Source organism: Mercenaria mercenaria, chromosome 15, assembly GCF_021730395.1.
Source record: "Mercenaria mercenaria strain notata chromosome 15, MADL_Memer_1, whole genome shotgun sequence".
NCBI classification, from domain to species: Eukaryota; Metazoa; Mollusca; class Bivalvia; order Venerida; family Veneridae; genus Mercenaria; species Mercenaria mercenaria.
The window spans coordinates 36,854,369-36,880,572 of NC_069375.1; the positions used below are offsets into that span (position 1 = coordinate 36,854,369).

General features: G+C 35.5%; 1 protein-coding gene across 7 annotated transcripts in view; it reads right to left on the reverse strand.

Moving 5' to 3' along the window:
• Positions 1 to 18,524: 18,524 nt before the first annotated feature.
• LOC123554964 (ecotropic viral integration site 5 ortholog-like) overlaps positions 18,525 to 26,204 on the reverse strand; it is a 95,727-nt gene continuing 88,047 nt past the window's right edge. For all 7 annotated transcript variants that reach the window (XM_053525015.1, XM_053525011.1, XM_053525014.1 and 4 more), the window contains one exon: positions 18,525 to 24,010. In XM_053525015.1, coding sequence (XP_053380990.1) covers positions 23,351 to 24,010 — 660 coding nt within the window. In that variant the 3' untranslated portion in view covers positions 18,525 to 23,350. The remainder of the gene's footprint in view (positions 24,011 to 26,204) is intronic.

Genomic DNA, 26,204 nt, shown 5'->3' on the forward strand with positions numbered 1-26,204 from the left:
TGACTGCAAGTTATTTCTAACCCTTTGGACATGTATTCTATAACCAGTAATTTAAAGTAATTGCTGTACTAGTAATAGTTTTATGACTAGGTGTCATAGAATTGTCATTACGGGTTGTGTTTGTCTAAATCATTTCAAATCGATATCACTAGCTCTCGCTCTGGTTTTAAAAGGATATTTAAATATGAATAATTTTATCTGAAGAAAAATCTAATTGAATTAAGAGAAAAAAAAGTCTCTCATGAAAGGATTGAAAAAGTCTGTTTTTAATGCCTAATACTTGATTACCAACTGATAGATAAAATCTATAAACTGTGTAATTTCTGTAACTACCATTGTATTATCGTGACGTTTGACTGATTATTAACATTTGGGTAATTGACTATAAAAGTGTTATCCACTTTGTAGGTTAAATGTATGATTTGATGCACTTTTGTTGTTGTTTTTTTTGTACAGATGTGTGTGCTATTCCACTTTTTGAAGCACTGTAAGTCTGGCAGCAAAATAAGATATAGTTCAAAGGATCTTGTGCTGTGTCTCGACATCTGACATCATACTCGAATTGGGTATAATCATAAATCTTTTGTTACTATTGCTTATCATCTTATATCTTACTGTACTTCACATAAACATTGTCCACATGCAACAAAGTAAAGTATGTGCAGGGACAGGACCATATTCCAGAAGGACAAGGTCACCAAGGTGGTTATACTTTGTTTTAATTTTTAAGTCAAAGTGTTTTTGGCTACCTTTTGTTTTTCTGGCCATATCTTTGTAACTATTGCTTATTTTTACTGTCAACTTCACATATCATTTTCCAACATACAGCAAAGTATGGTGCCAGTGGTTTTGGCCCATTATCATAAGGTCAAGGTCCACCAAGGTGTATACTTAGGTTATTTTTAAGGTTGAATGTTTTTGACAGTCTTGGTTTTTTCGGTCATATCTTTGTTTACTGTTACTTATCACTTACTGTAACTTCACATAACATATAGCTTAGCACACAGCATACAAACAGCTGCGCCCTTGTAACCCAAAGATCAAGTCATCAAGGTGAGATTTATTTTTATAGGTTAAAGGTTTTCGGCAACTTTTGTTATTTTCTGTCATATCTTTGTTACGGTTACTATATCTTACTGTAATTTCACATTAACATTTCCAGCATACAAACAAAGACTGTGGCAGTCTGGTCCCATTATACCAAGGTCAAGGTCCAAATAAGTTGTTTTATATACAGGAAATTATTTTCATGAATTTTTTTTCATAAAGCTTCGTTTATTGATATTAGTTTTCGTTAGTTGCTTGAAATTAGAAACTATTGCTTGTAGTATATCATCTGCATGTTATGTTTGACATTCGTCATAGCGTCTGAGTGTATTTGTACAGATATTTGCAATCTCGCTCTCTGTGGATACATAACTTTAACGGTCATCTATAAGATAAAGATTTGAAACTCTTAAGGAGTATCTTACTCTCATCAGCATCTGCATGTGTGGTAGTCAATCCCATATCTCTGATTTGCATTTTTACCAAGAGTTATGCCCCTTTATACTTATCTTTTGGACAAATTTTGTTTTCTGGGCATAACTTTGGTACGTGATAAGATAATTAAAAAAAAACTTGAAACTCAAAATATATCTTTACCATCGTCATATGCTTGTCGTAACAATCCAAAGAAGCTTATTTGTGTTCTTGACAGAATTATGCCCCCTTAGTGTATCTTCCTTTTAAAGTAGAGGTTCACTTATTGAGATAGATATTCATTTTACTGATCAATTCGCTGAATAGTAGAGCGCGCTGACTTCGGACAGCTCTTATGTAAAAGTCTATTTTATTTGTAATACTTGTGTCACAAGGAGATCTAATTAGGTCAAATTTTGCTTCAGTTGAGCGACTAGGCCCACTTGAGCGTCTTGTTTCTGAATTCTTATTTATAAAACTTACTGAATGATTTTCCAGTCAATAGTCTAAACTGTGAGCTTTCAGTGACAGACACTCGGGCAAAACATTTGACTGTATATCCTGCAAGTTATGCAAGTAAGTGTATATTATCAGGACTCCTGTAATAGTTAATGTTGTCTTGCTGTTTAATAGTTTGGCACCACTCAAATAAGTCATTAACTTAAAGATATAATAAAGTAACTGACAGCCATATATTCAGAGTTTGATATCGTTTCGACTGAAGGATTTTTATTCGGAACATTTAACCACAATATAGTTAGAAACGTCTTAATTATTTTGAAAATTATTTTATGCTATCCCGGACATAGATTTTTAAACACTGAAGCAAATAATACGTGAATGATGTATTCGGAATATTCAGTTTTGGAAATAGTCAACTCATTAAAACAACTAGCAATGTGATGAGGCCATTTAGGTTTCGGGATACAGACAATTAGAACAATAACTATCAGGTAATTTCTTTACTCAGGCACCCAATGGATTATCTAAAACATGGCAAACTAACAAATGGTACTTCTTTTTCTTTAAATTGCGGGTTTCCTGGTTTTATAAAATATAGTTTTACCCTCTATACCCTTCTAAATTTCTAAAATGGACTATCTGTCATAAAGTTTTGGGCAGTGTCATTTATTATTAGAAGGGGGTGTTCACTCTCAAAATTACTGACTCGAATATCAACAAGCAGACCATGATCGGCCCGCAACATCTTGGCCTGCACTGGGCGCAAGGCAGAATTACACTGCCGCCAAAAAGTACATCATTTTGCTAAGGCGTAGCCAGGGTGGTTCGCCTGGTATCGGCCACGTTGAACTTGGGTGCCGCTAAGTTTTACTGATTAATAAAAGATAACGTTTCATGCCATGGTACATTTATTTAATTACAATTTGCCATTTATTTAATGTAATATGTCAGACAGTCGTACACATTTCGGAAAGAAAAGATTTCTATAAGTTTACGAAGCTGTAACTCGAACTACCAAAATACAATTGCGCATTATGTACTCCGCTAATTCTAAGAATAAAGGTATACAATATATATAGGGACAATATAAATACTTTTTTCTGAAAGTTTCATGGCTTACGCCTCTGATATTTGGTATGTAGCATTCCTAGGGGATCTCTAACAAGATTGTTCAAATTATGCCCCTGGTTGAAAAGAGAACACACACTGGGGTCACTTGTTACATGAGTTTTATAGGAATAGACTACTTCAACAATTATCAGATCATATTTCCTACACTGTTTAATATAATTACCTGATGACCCACCCAGCTATAAAGGGGGTCACTTGACTGTGACCTTGAACTTTACTGACCTACTTCCTTGTTTTTTAAGATGCAGCCTTGAAATTGGAATGACATGTACAGTTTTGCACTCTGATCTTAAAACTGACTTTCATGCCCATGAGTGTGGACTTACGGTACCTAACTTTTTATTCTTTAGCATCTGTGTTGGGGGGCCTGGGGGGGGGTGTTTTTTTTAAAAAAAAAAAAAAAAAAAAAACAATGTGTCTCTTAGTTACTTAGGTGAGGCGATCAAAGTCATGTACCAGTTGTTTTGTAAAATAGATATTTTAATAATCTCCAACTAACTGATTCTATTTTCTCGTGTATGTTTGTATTCTACTTTATTGATTTTTTCCTATTCAATCATTTCCATGGGCAGGTTCATACAAAATACCAAGGTTTACGACATTATTATTCTTTTTGACGACATGTAAACGTAACAAAAAGTCATGCGAATGGACATCAAAAGTTGACACAGATCGTATTGGAGACTTAAAATATCTTCAGGATATAACTTCATAAAACGTGGCGATAAATCTAACTGCGAACGTTCTTTCGATTGGTCGAGTAACACAGTTGTGTCTCCTTCGTAGGACGATGATAACAATTGTTACGTATGCATCTCCAATTATGCTGTTCAAGGTAACAAGAAGAAGTTAACATTTGGCAGTGTGAAAAAGGAAATGACTTCTCATGAAGAAAAATGATGTTGCATGCATATTTTATCGGAGGCAGCTTCAGAAAGCCACCAACCAGAAAACCTCTTTTTGTATTATGTGCTGACTGTTTGACGGTTTTTTCGGACCGCTTTGGCGGAGACGGTAAACGCATAGTTTTATCGAAAATCTGCCGATTTAATGTCGGAAATCGTCGCTTGTGGAGAGAAAAATCGATTAGTGATGTTTCCGTCTAAAGAAAAAAAACATCTGCGTTCGAACCAGAAGCTGTTTGAATACTTCCCCGAGAAGAATGTCACTTGCGTCGGGCAGCTGCTGTTTTTTTACCCATCATCAAGATGGTATCTTTCAGGAATAAGTCTTTCGCTGGAACCAGCTACCTGCCTAACTGTGACCTCTTTTGCTCCTGTCTCTCCTTCCGGTGTGGTGGCTCAAACTCCGGAGCTCTCGATCCATAGGCGGACGCCCTACGACTGACTACATGGCACAGGCGATTCCGTTAACAGTGTTTTGATTGTGTCTAATTGTAGAAGCATGTTTAAAAATGTAAAATAATTATTTACCGAGTTAATCAGCAACGTGTGCCGCATACTAGCGTTTTTTATAAAGCTTAGCTGTTTACATTAAATTCATTTCAATTTAATGTGCGAAGGCCACTGCTGCAGACACAATTTATGTTGGAGCGAGACAATAAACAGACGAATACAATACATATCACTTCGCGCTAAGGTAACCACAGAGACAGTTTTGCTGAAGGTATTGAATCACTAAATAATCTATATGAAAAGGAATAGGGGGATTTGAGCTGCTGCAGCGCGCACTGAACAATGCACACTAGACCGCGGCCCATTTGAAAGGTCCTGTGACTTAGTTACTTTTTTTTTTCTGAAGAAATGTTGTCAGTGCAGTAACAAATTTTATTGAAAGAATGACTTATTATCGTGACAAGTTTTCAGTTGTTTTTTTTTTACGACGAAAAATGCTACAACATACAAGGATAATCTGTTAACTAATATGAGCCAAATAAGAATGCATCACAAGAAAGGAATGTATTTCAACAGAGCCAAAACGGCGAACTTATTAGAAATCCGTTTATCTTCTGTAATTTTTTTCGCGCCATTTTCCTATTTGGTTGATGTCGGTAACCTACGGAATTGTAATTTGCACTTTTGAAACTGATCATTTTTGAAATGCAGAATTTAAATTTGAATCCTGATTTTAAAACGTAGGACATTCAGCTGTAAAAATGATATATTCTCGTAGGCTTGATTTATTGTAAGACCGATTCGGGCCCTTATTTGTTCGAAAATGTAGTTAGGTTGACAGTTTTCATACTCACTGTTTTCGTTTTTGGAGGACGACATTTAACCCAACCAGTGTTTTCATTTCTTTTCTGTACTGTACAAACTTGTTCTCCCGCAAGTATCTGCCCAACTTCCACACATGAATCTGAGGTGGAGGACTATGATTTCAGGTACAGTGTCTTGTTATCAAATCGCACAAAGAACATCGCCTCGCCCGGGAATCAACCACGTCCCTGGCGGTTCGTAGATCGGCGCAATTCCTTAAGCGTAGGCGGCGGACTGTAAACAAGTTACTATATAACCCAGGGATTCTACAAATGGTTTTGATTGTTGCAAAGCTATTTTTTTTTATCCACTGAATGACAGATATTACGCACAAGACAGTTATTGCAAAAAGTGACAAGGTTAAGTTTTTGTGATCATCCGCGTCCGTCGTCATCCGTGCGTTCCGGGCGTACGGCAACAATTTCTTATCTGCACGATAGAGGTTTCACATTAATAGATTTTATTGTAACCAAAACGTGCACATAACTTGAATCACCATAAGATTCGATTTCTTTCGTGAACTGGCCAAATCTATTATGATTAGAGTTATGGCCCCTGAAATGGACCAGGAATTAGCGTTTTGGACCGGTCTGCACAAGAGCAGCTTCATTTATGATTGAATTTAATCAACCTTGCATCTCAACTTGTATCACCATAAGGTGATAGTTCCTTCTTAACCGCCAAACTCATTATGGGTTCCAGAGTGATGGCCCCTGAAAGAGCCAAATTAGCGTTTTGACCCTGTCTGCACAATAGCAGCTTCATTTATGATTGAATTTAATCAAGCCTGCAACACAAATTGTGTCACCATAAATCTCTTCGGGTGTCGGGCGGTTCGGGCCAATCCCACTTGAGTCGAGAGTTATGGGCCCTTGAAAGGGCCATAAGTAGCTTTTTTTTACCTGTCTGCTAAATAGACACTTCATGTATGATTTGACCTTATCTAGACTTGCGCACCAACTTGTATCTCCACAAGATCTGGCTCCTTTCTTGAACTGGCCTAGATTTCATCATGTGTACAGAGTAATGGCCCCTGATAGCCAAAATAAGGCTGTTTTTGGACCTTGTCTGACAATATCAGCTCATTTAATGATTGACTTAAACAAACTTGCGCACAACTTGTATCACCACAAGATCTTGGTTCCGTTCTTGAACTGGCAATTCCATCATGGTTCAAGCGTTTTGGCCCCTCAAAGGTCCAAAATTTGCGATGTTGGCCTTTGCAACCATATAGAGCATTTCTTTTATGGTTTGCTTGATACAATTTCCCAAAATCTCTTCAACAACATTAAATCGTGGATTCCATGAGTTATTTAATATCTGATTTTTACCTCCCTGATTGTATTCCAAACAATGGATTTATATCCTAGTAAGTACTTAGAGGACTTATGTAAAATTCATTATTGCCATTGAGTTGGACTGAGACAATCAGGGTAGGTAACTAGGAACTGATTTCAAATTACCTCTCCCTTTATTTGAAATTAAAATGGATATATGTTCGTAACCAACGAAGATACTGACTGAATTGCATTTATGTCTAACAGATGGCCTTGGACGATCAGTGAAGAAACATATTTGACTGTATTTACGACTAATTACTCCCTTTATATTTTAATCTATATGAATACACCTTAGTATCTTCAAATGAGATTTGTTTGAAAAACGTTTATTTATGTCTTTCATGGTAAAATAGTCGTTACGTTATAGGTAACTCTTGATAGAACATTTACAATATGAATTACTTTTACTAATATATTTGAGCTCGTAGTTATATACCAATAAAAGAAATTGTTCTTTGTTCTTCATATAAAGTCAGCTACTTCAGACCATTTGTTACAGTTGTTTAGATTTCACTCCGTCTAACCATTTTCCCACAAGAATTTATCATACATTTGCGTCAGAAAACGAAAAAAAAAGGGGTGTTGATAGTATGCAGGAAATGCAAGTCCAAACTGAAGTCCTGTACCCTCATACTGCCGCTGTCAAAGCGGTCCGCAGAATTAACACCCTACTTTCGTTTCAAGTAAACAAATCGAAAACATGCGATATTAGCATGAAACCTGTCCTATTTTCTTATCATTCATTCCCACAGGGAAATAATGCCCATTTGCGCCCTGATTTACGCGCAAATGCGCGAAAAAAGGAAAAATTAGATCTATTATTTAGCGGGACTCTTTCGACAACTCACCACGGAAGCACATTTTGGACCGATATTCTGCATTATAACCTTATAGTGCTTGTACTCTGATCTTCTACATGCATAACCAATGCTTCTTTTACCTCCCCTGAGTTAAGAAAAAGGATGTTGACTGGCACTCATTTGAATTTTTCAATGATGGTTTCTAGTTTGACTGAGGCAACCTGGGTAGATAGATGGACTGAGTTTTGATGTCAAAGTTTTTTTACCTCCATTTGTTTCAAATCTAAAATGGTTGTATCTCGTATCCAATGAAACACGGATTTGAAATGTCTTTTGTGCCATCAGATGGACCGGACAATCAGGGAGGAATACTTTTGACGTGAATTTAATGACAATTTACCTCCCTTTATTTTAGTGTAAGACCGAATATATAATAGTAAAGAGCCTAGGAACCCTCTATTCCAAAACTTGATCTTATCATTTTGAGCAATGGTACTCCGGTGAGGCGATACAGGGCCATCATGGCCCCTCTGGTTTATTTTTTGTAATTGAAAAACGCACCACGAAGGTTGCTTATTACGAAAAGATGATATTTTTTGTTTTTAAAACTTAATTACTTTATAATATTTTGGTGTTTTTTTAGGATAGATAGACATCGGTTTTTATCCCATGACGTGTTTATAACATGTAAAGGGAGCTTGTTTCTGTTTATTTTTGCTTCATATGTATTTTCGTTCGTATAAATAAATAGTTTATTAGTAACAATAAAGTTGATTTAATATCATGTTGAGATTTTAAATTTTTTCTTACTTTGTCCTTATTTGTTCGACCTTTACTCACGTTTGGCTACTGATGCATTACCAACTTTTAGAATACATCTCTAAACCGATTTAGCGGACAACTCTTATCTATCACGAAATCTTTAATTCAGTAGCTGCGAGGCCAGATGGCAGTCGTCGAGTGCCGTAGTAATTGTTGATGTTGTAGTTACACGGTGGGGTCGGATAGTTCAGCTTTGGTCTTTTCTGATGCAGTTCTGCGGGGCAGGTTTCGCGTTACGATAGGACTTAAATGAAGTTTTATGATTTTTAAAGTGTCGAATTTTATAATACTTAGCTGGGTCAATTAAAGTGATATGTAAGAATAAAATTGTTATCTTAAATTTTTGAATTCGGGTTACATTTATACTCCAAACACATAAATTACGTTCGTTTCTATTCATGAAACTTCATTTAAACTTATATATATATGTACAAAAAAAAAAAACAAAAATATTCTCTCACATGAATCTGTCTGGTTAATAAAATTATTAGTCAAGAAGATGAATAGCATCTAAAGTATTGTAACAAGCGTAACATTTTTTTATAATCTAACACATAGATTTACGTTCAGTGTAGATGTGATCAGCCTGCACATCCGTGGCAGACTGATCGATCTGCTCTGTTTTTGCCATTCAGCCCAGGTTCTTTTGGATTGCCCCCCCTTTTCAATTTTATAGTACTGTCATATGGTTGAAAGATAGACTAGTTCAAATTAGAAATTTAGCATGGTAAGGGATTAATTTTCTTATAGCGTGCTTAAATAGATATATCATATATCTGCTGAGCGTGACTTGAATAAGTACTGCTGACAATTCTACTACCATAGTATATTTTAACTATAAAGACATTAAAAAAATCAACATTAAATTACAATAACTTCAGCATTAGCGTCAGTTTTAGAATAGCCGACTTACCTATAGTATGGACTTAAGTTTTTTTTCAGGAAATTTGGGCCAGGATCTTACTTAGTAAAGATTTTACGGAACACATCTATTATAACGATTTATGTATAATCTAAAATTCTTAGATGGACAAGTAAAATATTTCTTGAATTCTAAATTCCTACTGTCATACATTATAAAATAAGGGTACAAATCATAAAAATAACTCTCCGAGGGAAAGGGAAAAGACCTACAGAAAAGACAGAAGAATGTGAAATAATACATATCAACGCACAAACATAAAAATATATAATAGTATCTCTTGAAGTAAGTGGGTAACATATTTATATGACCCGATTGAAACAACACTGACCGATATTGTTTACCCCTAGGAATATTGTAATACACAGTAAATATCATAGGGTATTTAAAACATTTACAATTAAATTGTTATTATGCTAAATGTGTGGCAATCTTTTGGACTAAAAAAGTAATATATAACGCAATTTCTTATACGAATAATTTAAATAATGTATCAAAAAGTTATGCATAATTTTAAGAATACAGAATAAAATAATTGCTTTGATAAGCAAATTTATCGATTTCCGTACAGATCGAAATGTTACAAAAATTCTTAATGGACAGCCGACAGTTCATGGAAACTTAAAGATGCACTTAGATATCGTTGAGACGAAGTTGCATCTAACAAGAACCTGATGTCTGTGTTGAAGAGTATTCGGATATTTCCATTTTTGTAGCTAATATTTCGTCCAAAGTACTATAACATCTCTCGGACAGTTTAAACTACATGAGATGCATAGGCATACACAAGAACAGTTACTATGTTTGAATTGCATTAAACTATCTCCATTTGGTATCTTAATTCCTTCCCGGTCCAATGCGCATTTTCAAAAATGGTAATTATTGAAATCGTGATGAGACAATAAAATGCACAAATCTTTACTCAATTTAGGTCATATCAGAAACAGTTTCCTTTTGTCCTCTGCCAAAAGCGAAGATTATTAGTTTTTGTGTTGCCCGTCCGGCTGTCAGTCTGGGTGTGTATAATGCGGTTTGTATTTAAGCTAGAATTCGCAACATGTTATTCACGTATTCCCACTTTAACCGGGTAAAATGCAGTTTATGCCTTTGATTTTGTTTAATAAACATGTAATATTAGTATTCACGTTAAAAGCACCAGATGTCAGATAGTGATAATTTAGCATAGTGCAACGTACACATTGGCTGTTCATTGGTTGTATGTCAGGGCCACGGGGGGGGCTCTGTGGCCGATGGTCGTGTCGGTGACGTCTAATGTGATGCGTGTGCGTTACAATTTTATGCTATTTTCTAGGGTACTCCCCCTCGAAAAGAGACAGATATATCGCAAGTGTGCAACCGACGTACATATCAATTCGGATTGAGCCTTCGTTTTGTCACTATATCATCTTTGATCTGTAATCTAAATGTAATCTCAAAGTGAAAATGATATCTATATAATTCGAACCTCGTTACGGGAAAGAAATTTCTCGTTCTGTCTGCCAGATACACAGAACTTGAAGAGCAATTTAGATGGAAAAGCAAATAGTAGAATTTTGCTGTGCCGAAGGATTACGGTTCTCCCTCCCATTTTTTATATCAAACGATATATACTTAAACTCTTTATAGCAGAAATAGGTCTACAACTATTTGAAAATTTTAGGAAATAAATAAGTCTGTTTTAATACTTTATAGTTTTATAAGCCAGTAAAGCTTTGTTGCCTGTCGAGAAAATCATTCATCCCCCGCGTTTACTAATGTTTGAACTATTTTCCGATTTGTAGTAAAACTTGAAAACTTGATAAATATGTTTAAACACACTAAAAACACTTGTATGTTGAAGTTTAAGGTGTATGACGTTTTCGGACCTCGGGCAATATTTGTCACACTTTTCTTACCACCGGCAAACGATCCATCAAGTTTCTAATTGCATTCAGTCAGAATAAATTTCCTTCACTTACGAGTTCAGTACAGGAAATTTTATCCGTGTACTGTTGTCCATTTTGAGCATATAACTGGGGTCCTACGACATGAAATAAGGTGTTATTTTATTTAAAATTATCCCTACACGAGAAGGAAAAGGGGCCCCATATTTCGAACACACAGTCAAAAGTTTGGTGTGTCCGTGTGGACTGCTATCGCTGTTTTTTCCATTCTTCACTTAATTCAATCTCCTTTCCCCAATTATATGAAAGATGGCACCCGCATGAACACTACGTGTTTAATTACGAAAAAAAAATTTTTTTAATTGGTTACATAGACTAAGTGCGTTTATTCTATTAGAAAGGGTTTCGATTTAAATGCATGAAGAATATTTTAAACAGCTGGCCGTATCGAAAAGTTTTCTTCAATTTACCCCACATATTTGCAAATATAGATATATTGCCCGAATTCTATTCGAAAAGACCAAAAAAACTGCGTACTTATTGTGAGACTCTCATATCTAGTAGTAGAGCACAAACACACGTAACGTTCCGCCATTGGCGGTTATTGCAACTTGATCCTCTGACTTGCAGGATGGGATATTGTGGTCATCACGGTTTCCTAATTGTTTTTACGGGAGTAGCATTTTGCGCATGTTTAAATATGTATAATCTTTAGTAACTAGAAAGTGTATGTACTATTTTGCGAAAAGAACTTAGTTTCTTCTTTTTATTATCGATATTTTATAGATGACCGTCCTTATGATAATTTCTGATTTCGTTGAATATTATATGTTTGAATAATAAATTTACATATTTTAAAAATTTAAAGTTCGCATTTCCGTCCCTTTCTTTTTTTTTGATTGATTTTTAAGACAGATGAATTTATGAGTACATACTAGGAAGAAAAACTATCTTTTCTAATATACGCGAGCTCCCGTATAAAAGCTATTTTTTGCCCTATTGTAATAAGCTATCATATCAATCATCACTCGAAATCTAATGCCTGTATTCTGTGACTGAGTTTACTCGCTCGGAAATTTATTTTATAATTATTCAGCCTCATAAGTTATTTAATCACGTTTCATACTTAGAAGATTATGATATCTTGGTATACACTCATCCGGTAACAGTGGATAAAACGCAGAAAAATCCTTAAAAATGTAATAAATCATCACGGAGGCATTTGGAAATAATGATATATGTCACCTTGTACTTCTTGTTATTAATATGTTTTTAACAGTATTGTGGCGGGGGTTTTCAGGTTTGTTGTGCGCTTGTAATGTTCAGTCTTCTAACAAGTAGTGTAAGAGTATAGTATTATAGGAGAAGGACACAATTAGTTACAACAACTTGGTTTCCTATCCTCCATTTTATCTTGAGAACTGTGTATCATGGTTTTGCATACTTATAATGATACTGTTTAAGACGTTTTCACCTTAAGTAAAACACGTGTGTGAATGAATAAGAAGTTCACATGAAATGGAGTATTATGTATTGTTAACTCTTGTTTTGAACTAACGATAGGACATTTAAAGATTATAAAAACATTTTATAATTTGTTCTTATAGACATAAAGCTTTAATGTAAGTAATGAGACCAATTAGTAAATATGTTTTTGATTCCATTAAACAACAAACTGTATATTTGCCACGGGTGATTCATACAACAGGCAGCATGCAGACGACTCGAGCTGAGCATGCGCTTTAACCATCTCCAATCTACACGCTGCGCATGCGTATAATGCAAAAAACTCTCGCACTCCCCGCTGTCCGCACGCTTACTCGGTGTTAAATACTTTTTTGTATTGGCGCACGATTAACTAACGTGTAGCGTGGAAACGTTTATGAATGGTGCCACGCAAGGGTTTAATCGTGTGCACGGGGAACCAACACGCGGGCGCCACTGTAGCAATTCAACAATGGATGACTGTTTCTCAAGATATTTTTAAGTATTCATTCTACGATGTCCTATTTGGATAATCATATTTTTATTTTCCTACCCAAACCACGTTGCCCGAAACCTGTTGAAGAAAGTCGGAAATACGATTATCAAAATGCGAAACTACTATAATGAAACCACGATTTTGGAGGTCAAAACTACGATGATAAACGTATACACTCGAAACTACGACGGTGAAAGTCGAAACCGCAATGATGAAAACATGAAACCACGATGGAGAAAACGTAAAATCTCATCTCTTTTCCATTATCGTAGTTTCGAGATACCAACTTTCATCAGTGTAGTTTCTTGTTTTTCCCTCGCTATTTACTTGTTCACCATTGTGGTTCCGGCTTTCATCATTGTACTTTTGTTCGTGATTTCTACTTCTGCGGTATTGGGTTCAGAAATAATAAACACGATGGTCTAAACGGAACAGTGGGCTTTCGTGGTGGAGTGGTTGAGGTCGCTGACTTAAAAGCACTTGCCTTTTGTCAATGTGGGTTCTAGCCTCGCTCGGGGCGTTAAATTCTTCATGCGAGGAAGCCAGCTGGCTTACGGAAGGTTGGTGGTTCTACCCTAGTGCCCGCTCCTGATGAAATAATGCACGGAGAGCACATGAGGTCCCTCTTCCACCGTCAAACTGGAAAGGTGCCATATGAACTATAATTGTGTCGGTGTGACGTGAAACCAAATAAAAACAACAAAATAACGAAACGGAACACTGTACATATGTTTTAGAGTTTTCTGTTTATACAACATGCCTTTAACACGTAGTGTACCCTTGGATGTTTTGTAAATCACCATAATTTAGAGTTACGTTTTATTCACGTTCGGTTTTTTATGGCGGGGATGTTTATAGTTTTAAAACCTAGGAAGCATTTAAGATAAGTAACTGTTAAAGCGATTTCAAATTGAGCTTATTATGTAAGAGAGTCAGTAAGGAATTTGCAAGTAACAAAAGAATTTGCTATCATTCATACTCAAAAGACAAGACTTAATCAGAAAAAAAACCCCACCAATCTTGAGTGTTTCATTCTGGTTTTGGAGGATCATGCTAATGCTAAATTTGAAAATATCAGCCTGTGCAGCATAGATATTAAACAAAAGAGGAGCTGTGAGTTTCAAAGAAATTTGCTGCTTCTGTTTACGTCCTGTGGCAACTTTAAAGCTTAAAGAGTAGAAAAACGCCTAAGCACCTATGCAGACCTACCATAAAGCTGTTGTTACAGGTACATCTCCAAATTCTACATAACTTCAATTTACACTTTTCTTTCAATATCAGATACGTTATGGTCACTTACATGTATCGTAGAATCATCAGCATACATGACGATGTTTGAGTGTCCGACAACCAATGGAAGATCGTTTATATATACCAAAAAGAGCAGAGGGCCAAGTGTAGATCCTTACGGAATGCCGATTTTTATATACGATAAAGTAGATTTAATATCATTTATTTGGACGAGTTCACTGAAGTTCGGATCAAAAAGGTTGTGAAAAAATGCACTCTAAACTATATCTATATTACAGAATATCTAAAATATCTGAATGCTGATATGAAGAATGTGTTTTATAACTCGTACATTTTACCAGTTGTTGACTTCCCATCAACTATATGGGGAAACTGCTCTAATGGAAATATAGAAAAAATCTTTAAAATTCAAAAGGGCATCCGCCTATATTGAAAGCCTCCTTCCTGACATCATCCAGCACTCTCTTTCGTGAACTTTTTATAACCAATTTTTGAAATGTCTGATGGTTGCGGGTTTTTGGTAGATTTATTTTCTGTTTAAATGCCAGTCTACGAATATACATGAATGAGAAACAAATACAAATTTAATGTGCGTCATATCCAAGATGAACTCTGCCTGACCCAGCTTGTGATGTAACCATGGGCTGGAATACCTTATCATTGATAGATCTTATATAATGGTCAGTGTGAGTGGATACAGGTTGAATAAGAACTGTTCGTTCATAGATAATTCATCCGCACTGTTCATGAATGGGACTATTTTGTGTAGCACGAGAACATCTTTTGGTTGTGATTCGGAATAAAATAAAGATGCTATGATTGTCAGAAATACACTACAACTTTAGTAGCGGGATAAACCCGCAACCAAAAATGTTAACTTTCCCAATTAAATACAACGTCCTTATATTTGTGACACAATTGAAATTTGTGACGATACTCTCTATAGCCTTCGTTCTAAAACGCATTTTGATCTACAGCCCCTTCGACCTAAAACTAATTTTCTTAAATATTCTTTTTTTTTATGGCTGTAGAAATTTGGAAAAGACATAACTTACTCATTTAGAAATGCTATTTAAATACAAAAAATGTAGATGTTTTAAAACTTTCTGTCGAATACAGTGTAGAGATTCATTATTAAATTATGTTAACATAGGCGTTAAGTTGGTCTGCAGTTTGCAGTTTGCAGTTCGCAATTCGAACTGCAAACCGCAAACTGTTTTGCATTTTGCAGTTCGCAATTCGAATTGCAAACTGCAAACTGTTTTGCATTTTGCAGTTCGCAATTCGAACTGCAAACCGCAAACTGTTTTGCATTTTGCAGTTCGCAATTCGAATTGCAAACCGCAAAACAGTTTGTGGTTTTCAATTCGAATCGCAATCTGCTAAACAGTTTGCAGTTTGCAATTCGAACTGCAAAATGCAAAACAGTTTGCGGTTTGCAATTCGAACTGCAAAATGCATTGCAATTCGAACTGCAAAATGCAAAACAGTTTGCGGTTTGCAATTCGAACTGCAAACTGCAAAACAGTTTGCGGTTTGCAATTCGAACTGCAAACTGCAAAACAGTTTGCGGTTTGCAATTCGAATTGCGAACTGCAAACTGCAGACCAACTTAACGCCTATTATGTTAACACGCGTTTATCTTCATTTATAAGTCAGGTCTATGGAACGAATGTGACATTTTTATTTGTATGTGTAAATGGTTTTGTGTTTGTTAGAGAGCCTTATTGAAAATAAGATTTGTATTTTTGTGTATAAAACATACTGAGTTTTACCATCAGTAAATAAAGAATTTATTTTACATCAAAGGAGGAGGGTGTGTGTGGGGATGGGGAGGAGGCATGTAATGTGGCAGTGGGTGGGGGATTGTGGGGTTTAGTATGGCAGCAGTGATGGAATACTACGGGAGGGGACGAAGGACAGATTCGAAATCAAATTGCGACTATGACCTTTGACCTACCGACCAAGTTCGTGGGTACAAAAATATAAAAAGTGTAAAAGGATTCTTTTTGGGGTGGGGGATTGTGGGCTGATGCTCCTCAAATCAAATCATCATCACCAAACTGTATTCTCAGTTTAAAGTCAATAATAATAATAGTGCTGAAGTTGTGCTCAGGACACAAAATACAAAGGACAAATTTGAACTCAGTTTGTGACCTTGATCTTTGACTACAGACCAAATCCATGCGCTATACACATCATTTCATCACTACATAATTATATGCTTAGTTTGAAGTGATATCCAGTTTAACATGCTCTGGATACAAAATATGACAGACTGATTTGACTTGCTGTGGCACTGGCCTTTGTTCTACAGAAGTGGTTCATGCACTCTGCAAATTGTGATATCGCCACCTGCCTATATGCCAAGATTGAAGTCAATGCTTTGAATGGTCATAAATTTTGCTCCGGACACTATATTTGAAGTACAAATTTAACCTTTGAGCTCCATTTGTGACCTTGACCTTTGACATACAGATCTGGTTTTTGTGCTCTGCACATCGTCAAATGGTCATCTACCAATATGCCAAGTTTAAAGTCTGAATACCTTCAATGGTTAGAAAATGGATGTACAGACGAACAAATGGACATACGCACACGCCATCGCATATGTATACGTCTTTTTTTTCAAAACTGGCGTATAAAAAAATTAATTCAGGAGTTATTTCCTGCAAAACAGAAAACGAAATCAACTAGAAAATGCTTTTGTAGAAAAGCACAAGTATTCCTCAAAAAATAGTAGTAACAGGCAAGAAGTCTGTAGGGTCAAAGAACGAGAGCCAAAGGGGCATTGACGATTGGTTTAAGGACTGAAATGCAATAGAGATCATCTACTCGGTATGTCCAATCATCCCATGATGTTTCAACGTTCCGAGTCGAGTGTTTCTCAAGTAAGTTATGGACGGGATCGGTCTCCCCTGAAATGGTTTTCCATGATCAGGTCCCTGTGACCTTGACCTTTGATCCAGTGAGCCCAAAATCAATAGGGGTAATCTACTCTGCATGTCCAATCATCCTATGAAGCTTCAACATTCTGGGTCAAGTGGTTCTCAAGTTATTGATCGAAAATGGTTTTCCATGTTCAGGCCCCTGTGACCTTTGACAGGGCGATCCCAAAAACAATAGGGGTCATCTACTCCATAAGCTCTATCACCCTATGAAGCTTGAAGGTTCTAGGTCAAATGGTTCTCCAATTATTGATCGGTTTTCCTTGTTCTGGTCCCTGTGACCTTGACCTTTGTTCGAGTGATCCTAAAATCAATATGGGTCATTTACTCTACATGTCCAATCATCCTATGAAGTTTCTACATTCTGGGTCAGGTGGTTCTCTATGTATTGATCCGAATCGGTTTTCCATGTTCAGGCCCCTGTGACCTTGACCTTTTGATCGAGTGACCCAAACAACAATAGGGGTCATCTACTCGGTAAGCCCTATCACCGAATGAAGTTTGAAGGTTCTAGGTCAAATGGTTCTCTAGTTAATTTTGAAATGAAGGGACAGGGCAAAAACAATGTCTCCCCCTGTGCATGGGGTGGGGGTAAAGAGACTTAATCACCATAAATATGTGGGAAAAGGAGGTCCTTACCCCTAGGCAACCCAGAACAGTCTTGTCTAGAGGTACGGATCTGTACCCCTATAAAAATAATTTTCAAAGAACAGAGGATCAAAATGTGTGAAAAATCAAAGCACTAAAATGTATATTCCAGGTAAAGGTCACATGAATAGGCCTACCATACCGAGAATTATCAGAATACGTCATTCCATTTTTTATGGCATGCTCATTGTGTTTATAAATATACCCGATTTGAATGTGGACAGAGGTGTTTGGAATCACATTTACCGTCTGGAACCTTCTGTTAATGCAATCCAGACATTCTCCGGTGTAAATGAAACTCAACGTTGGTTCAAAAAGGAAATGAGAGTCAGTTTTCATTCGCAAATCTGCCAGTGTTGCTGTCAAAATGTCAAGTATTTCTCATAAGGTAATATTTACAAGTCTTGCAAGATACAATGTTATTCAGTATTTGCGCTTGTGATTTCTTGCTATTGTCATTGATAGACGAATTAAAATAATGTATTCATGAACAACCACATCCTTAGCGGACAGTACCTAATGCTATGTTATATATTAACGATAGAATATTAAAATCACTGTTTTAGATGAAAATATGTTAAGACTAGTTTATAGCAAAATATTGCATCCTCATTAAACAAGAATCATTCTTTTATAAAGCAAAAACAAACAACATGTAAGTTTGTGTGACAATTTATTACTGGTTCTTTAGCAATGTGAAACAATATAGAAACCTACCTGTCAAGCGAGATAAAACCTTAAATCTTCATATATGGTGGTGAAATATGTATACATGTCTGTCTCCTTTTATGGTGTTTTTGTAAACTGCGTTTTAATGAAAATCCATGCCACTGGATATATCAGGTAGCTTTAAAAAATATATAGTATGATAAAGTAATAGCTAACTGTCAGTATGAAATGACTGCACCTCTATACTTGTCATGGAGTGAGATTTTGTGACTAAAAATATTTCTATTGCACCAATCATAATCCCCCTCTTTTCTTTTTGACTTCTATATTAATGACACTATTCTTCTAGAAAATGTAGTTAGGCACTTTAAGTTAAGGTGGTTCTGCATGTCTAATAAACCTAAGAGAAGGTGTAACATCATATATGTGGAAAATATTGAATAAAGCCTAGACCCGGCATAAGGAAAGAAAAATCATCCTGCATATAAATGTCATCCCATGTGCACATTTACAAGGCAGCAACATTACTTTCTAATGATAAGACCTAAAATTATCATTTGACCAAGTAATAGACAGTATCCTTATTTACAACTGTGTAAAGTTTCTTTGAAGTCCACATTGTAGAAAAATCCTATTTGCAAAAATGTCATCGGAACTGTGATTTTCCATAGACTCCCACTATGAAAACTTGCTGTAGGTCCAAATTTTTGAAATCAGTCAAGCAAAATATTAAGCATACAACTCTATTTTCTACCTGCAAAATTTTCTAAAAAACTTTATCTGCAAAAATTTCTACGTCTAATGTGCATATTAGTAAAAGTGGGTTTTAATCAAATTCGACAATGCAGAAAAAACAACTGATCCAAACATGCAGAACCACCTTAATTGAAACCCTCGAAACTTTATTTCTTCTAACCAGCTATCCAACATTTATGCCCAAGATCTGTATTCTGTCTCGCTAAACAGGTCGGTTTCTGGTCATTTATTGATACATTTCACAAATTTCTATAAGAAAACACAATTTAACAGTCCTTACATGAAAAATGACAAAAATAGCAATTTCAGAACAAGTATAAAATATATTAATATTCTCTCTTTCCTTTGTACATTATTTGGCCACTAAGGAAAAGACAACAGATAGTAAAAGGATTTAGGACAAAATCCCCATTTTCATCAAAGCGGACAAAACCTCAATTCTGTTAAATGAAAAAAAACAAAAACGCATGAATATAAAAAAAAAATTCATTGAAAATTACATGTTTAGCTGAAAGTTACACATGTTTTTGAAATCACTAATTTATGGATTTAAAACAGCATTAGATATTTCATCCACCCTGGTCAAATTTAGTAGGATTTTGTCCATATTCACTAGTAAAACAAGAGCTGTCTCCATAGGATGACACATGCCCCCGATGGCACTTTAAATGAATAGTTATGGCCGATGTTCGAGTTTAGGACCTTTGACCTACGGAGCTGGGTCTTGCGCGCGACACGTCGTCTTACTGTGTCACACATTTATGCGTAGTTATTTTAAAATCCATGCATGAATGACAAAGATATGGACCGGACACGCCCATCAATGCACTATCATGAAAAAAGACCTTTAACATCTAAGTGTGACCTTGACCTTTGAGCTACGGACCTGGGTCTTGCGCATGACACGTCGTCTTACTGTGGTACACATTCATGCCAAGTTATTTGAAAATCCATCCATCGATGACAAAGATATGGACCGGACACGCCCATCAATGCACTATCCCTTAATGTCTAAGTGTGACCTTGACCTTTGAGATACGGACCTGGGTCTTGCACGCGACACGTCGTCTTACTGTGGTACACATTCATGCCAAGTTATTTGAAAATCCATCCATCGATGACAAAGATATAGACCGGACACGCCCATCAATGCACTATCCCTTAATGTCTAAGTGTGACCTTGACCTTTGAGGTACGGACCTGGGTCTTGCGCGCGACACGTCGTCTTACTGTGGTACACATTCATGCCAAGTTATTTGAAAATCCATCCATCGATGACAAAGATATGGACCGGACACGCCCATCAATGCAATAACCTTTAATGTCTAAGTGTGACCTTGACCTTTGAGCTACGGACCTGGGTCTTGCGCGCGACACGTCGTCTTACTGTGGTACACATTCATGCCAAGTTATTTGAAAATCCATCCATCGATGACAAAGATATGGACCGGACACGAAAAATGCGGACAGACCGACAGACCGACAGACTGACAGACCGACAGACAGACGGTTCAAAAACTATATGCCTCCCTTCGGGGGCATAAAAATACCATCAGTAGAGATATATACAGTTCTTAAAAATACTACAGGACTGACACTCACTACATACTGAACAACTTTCTTTATACAACTACTGAGAACTTTTCTACTACCTTTAAATATACAGTCGAACTTTGTTAGCTCAAACTTGACGGGACCTGCAAATTTTTTTCAAGTTAACAGTAGTTCGAGCCATCAAACAAAATATGTTATAAAGCAATTTTCCCAGGATCTGATGATGAGTTAGAGTAAAAGGAGGTGCTCCGATCATCTGAGTTTGTTTAAACAAAATTTGACTGTTTTGCAAATATCTGTCAAAAATTGGAACTGCTAGCATTTTACTTGTCAGAAATATTATTTATTCTTTAAAAAAACACTAATAGATACTTTAATCCAGTTACAAGAGCATTCGATACGACTGGCCATAGAATTTATAGCAGCTTCCCTGCAGAGTTAAGTCAAAATTATCAAAAACTGAAACAATTATTTGCTTTACTCAGTTTTCAGGTCTGAATATTTTGAACCGGGCCAAAAAAATAATGCATAAAGTTTTTATCAACCTACTGAAATGTTTTCTCAATTTCAACATAAATCTGCAATCAACGCTTTGAATTTGCCATTTTATATTTGCAGTATAAAGTCACTGTGTTTAAAGGTATTACGCCATGTGCTTTCACTCCTAACTGGGAATGTGTCAAAGCTAAAACATATAAAAACAGACAGACATAGATAGTGAAAATAGTAAAAAGTATTGTTTAGTATTGTAAAAATCAGAAATAATGAGGTTTATAATGGCCTTGATATTAATTTATGGCTCGAGCTTATACCACTGCCATTAAGCCATGCTGCAACTTATAATAACCTCAATTTTAAAAATTACATAAGTCTTAATTGTACAGCTTTAATGGTTAATGAAATGCTACAAATTAGATCTATATTAGAAGTTACAGTTTGGTTTTTTTTTCATCAAAACTTCTTGTGGTTTAATATTTTTTGCTTTTTTTGCATGCACAACATGAGGCTTGTCTGGTTCATTTTAATACAATAAACTATTAACTAAGGTATTTTTCAGTGGTGCTTTGCTTTTATTAAAGAAAAAAAAAAGGAAATATTCAGTGTGGGTGTGTATATGTGCCCTAGTGTTATCTCAAAGCTACTGTTTTGCTGTTTGTTGTTAATTTCTCATAAATATCAATATCATAGTATTAACTTGACAAAATGAAAAAGAAATTTGGCTTTAGCATCCAAATTTATGTTTATTGCACAGATAAAATTTCAGTTGTTTTACAGTAATTTCAATTAAACAAATTGCTTTAGCAACATAATATGTAAAACCAAGGTCTTTCAATTGGAAATTGGGAAGAAGCCCTAGCTTATTCCCACATATGCAATATCTGCAAATTTTGGAAAAGGAGCATATTATTAGATCCAACACTTTTTTCCCTTTGGCAAAAGACGTCTGTAAAAAGAGGAAGAAATTTGGTGGATTCCTAATCCTAAATGAGCTTCCTTATTTGTGAAATATAATTGTCATATGAATATTTTTTACAGATTGGAAAGTTTCTCTACTATAATTGGGAATAAATAACCTTGTTTTCAATTGGGAAGTAGCCGAATAGTAGACTCAGTCTTTTGTATAAGGATGAAAAGCCTTGAAAACAGTAAAACTTAACAGATATTTTTTATAGCCTTTTAACCAAGATACAGTATTACTTTTATTCAAATTATTGTACAAAATTTGCAATATTAAAAAATATCAAAAGGAAAAAAAGTGATTAGTTCTTAGGCTTACAGGAATGTCTACATGTGATTGTACTAAACCAAATATAATCCACTGAGAGTAACTCTATCAGAACAGTGTGTATCTTCTGAAAATTACCTTCATCTTTGATAGTCAAATAAAAACACTAACATTTTATTGATACCTGGCATTTCAAGAGGTATTGGGACATATTGCCAACTTTAATATGACTTTGTATGCTTTGAAGCCAAAAAAAATCACAGAAATATGAATACAAGACCACTTACTACAAAATTTCAATGCCCGCTGAACTACTGTAAAAGCACTTATTTTTGCTGGAACAAAATTTCGCAAAGTTGACATTTTGATTATATTCGCAAGGTTTAATATTTGCGACATTGTAAAAAATGGCATCCTACTTGAATTTGAATTATACTAATGGTGAATATTTATGCGAGGATAAATTTTCACGAAATGTACAGCCTCGCAAATATAGCGAAAATTAAACCCTCGTGAAAATTTCTGCTTTTACAGTAGTTTTCAATTGTCAAAGTGTATAAAATGTAATAAAGATGTTGGTAAAGAAACAGAAAAAAGTAGTAAAGATATATTGCATTACTGCTACATCTACGAATGATTCAATAACAGCATGTACTGGCTCTTAAAAAAAAAATTAAATATCTGTAACTGAGTTTATAAAAATTATTTGCTAAAAATGTCATTACAGTGTTATTACATCTTCATATATAAATACAAAATATTTTGGTGGGTTATACATCAGACAGAAACATCCAGCTGACTTGTGTCATTTTTGCATTCTATAGTTTTTTGTTTCACCCCTTTTGAACTTATATTTTCATTTGCATCCATTTCTGCTGATATTTCACCATTAGCAAGTTTATTAATATCTTTCTGAGACTGTGTCTCGGTAATTGCACTATTTTTATCATTACTTTGTACACTAGTCTGCAAACCAGTCACAGACTGCGTCTCTGATTTATTTTCACAACTAGACTGGTTTATTGCACTGTTTTCACCAATACCACTTTTAGACTGGTTCTCAGCACCAAATTTAACTTCAACAGCACTGCTGGTTTCTTCCACACTAGTTAATCTATCAAATTCACTTGATTTAGATCCTTTGAACGAGTTGCTTTTAACCACTTTCTGTCCGCTACTAGATGTTTCCGAGCTACTAGATTTGATGCTATCACAGTCCGAGTTATCTCTGTTCAGTATTGCAATTAGACTGGTACTACTGCGTTTCCCTTCAATAATTTCTGATAAAGTTCTATTAAGACTTTCAGGGTCTTCAATATCATCGTCATCATCATCATTAAAGTCATCTTCATCCACTTTGCTGGCAGACCTTGCACTAGAGGAAGAAGCGGAGGTATTGGGCGACTTCGGAGAGGCAGCCATTTTTAATTGCATCACCTATAACGATGATACATATTATTAACTTCTATTTATTTAAAGTACAAAATGAAATAGCCATTTTCCACGTTGAATTATCAACACTGCCAATTAAAAAAGGTATTAATGAAAATTTCTTGCAGCCATTATGTTAGATTAACATATGTGTCTTCATGATTGAAACGACAAAGAAATAACAAAGTGATTTTGAGACTTTCATCTGAAAAACTTTATTTATTTTACATAACCTTATTCGATTATTTATGAATGGTCAAACAGGATCAAATATGAGCAAGCTAACAAATGTAAAATATTAATAGAAAATGTAATAAGAATGATAAAATAGCAACACAATGTAAAACAAAGAAATTCACTCTTGGAAATGTTTCGATTGAAGCTGTTATCAATTTAATGTCAATAAGCACAACTAGTTTTTTATGTTTTTGTTAGATCCCTAAGTGAAAAATGTACTCAAGTTGAAAACAAGAACAAAGACAAGAGGACCATGATGGTCCTGAATCGCTCACCTATCCCCACATGACCCAGTGTTTAACTGAGTATGACGTCGTTATTTCTATTATTTGACATAGTGACCAAGTATTTGAGCACATGTGACCTAGATATCATCAAAATAAAAAATTCTGACCAATTTTCATAAAGATCCATTGAAAATATGACCTCTAGAGAGGTCACAAGGTTTTTCTATTATTTGACCTAATGACCTAGTTTCTGAAGGCATATGACCCACTTCTTAACTTGACCTAGATATCATCAAGGTGAACATTCTCACCAATTTTCATGAAGATCTCATGAAAAATATGGCCTCTAGAGAGGTCACAAGGTTTTTCTATTTTTCGACCTACTGACCTAGTTTATTACCACACATCATCCAGTTTCGAAATTGACCTAGATATCATCAAGCTGAACACTCTCACCAATTTTCATGAAGATCCATTGAGAAATATGGCCTCTAGAGAGGTCACAAGGTTTTTCTATTTTTAGACCTACTGACCTAGTTTATGAAGGCACGTGACACACTTTTGAACTTTACCTAGATATCATCAAGGTGAACATTCTCACCAATTTTCATGAAGATCTCATGAAAAATATGGCCTCTGGAGAGGTCACAAGGTTTTTCTATTTTTCAACCTACTGACCGCATGTGACCCAGTTATTAACTTGACCTAGATATCATCAAGCTGAACACTCACCAATTTTCATGAAGATCCATTGAGAAATATGGCCTCTACAGACATCACAAGGTTTTTCTATTTTTAGACCTACTAACCTAGATTTTGACCGCACGTGACCCAGTTTCGAACTTGACCTAGCTATCATCAAGATGAACATTCTGATCAATTTTCATGAAGATCTCTTGAAAAATATGGCCTCTAGAGAGGTCACAAGGTTTATCTATTTTTAGATCAACTGACCTAGTTATTGACCGCACGTGATCCAGTTTCGAACTTGACCTAGATATCATCAAGGTGAACATTCTGACTAATTTTCATAAAGTTCCGATGAAAAATATGGCCTCTAGAGAGGCCACAAAGAACTTCTATTTTCAGACCTACTGACCTAGTTTTTTGACCGCACGTGACCCAGTTTCGAACCTGCCCTAGATATCATCAAGGGGAACATTCTGACCAATTTTCATGAAGATCCATTGAGAAATATGGCCTCTAGAGAGGTCACAAGGTTTTTCTATTTTTAGACCTACTGACCTAGTTTTTGACCGCAAGTGACCCAGTTTCGAACTTGACCTAGATATCATCAAGGTGAACATTCTGATCAATTTTCATGAAGATCCATTGAGAAGTATGGTCTCTAGAGAGGTCACAAGGTTTTTCTATTTTTATACCTACTGACCTAGTTTTTGATCCCACGTGACCCAGTTTCAAACTTGCCCTAGATATCATCAAGGTGAACATTCTGACCAATTTTCATGAAGATCTCATGAAAAATATGGCCTCTAGAGAGGTCACAAGATTTTTCTATTTTTAGACCTACTGACCTAGTTTTTGACCCCACAAGACCAAGTTTCGAACTTGACCTAGATATCATCAAGGTGAACATTCTGACCAATTTTTATGAAGATCTCATGAAAAATATGGCCTCTAGAGAGGTCACAAGGTTTTTCTATTTTTAGACTTACTGACCTAGTTTTTGACCGTACTTGACCCAGTTTCGAACTTGACCTAGCTATCATCAAGAT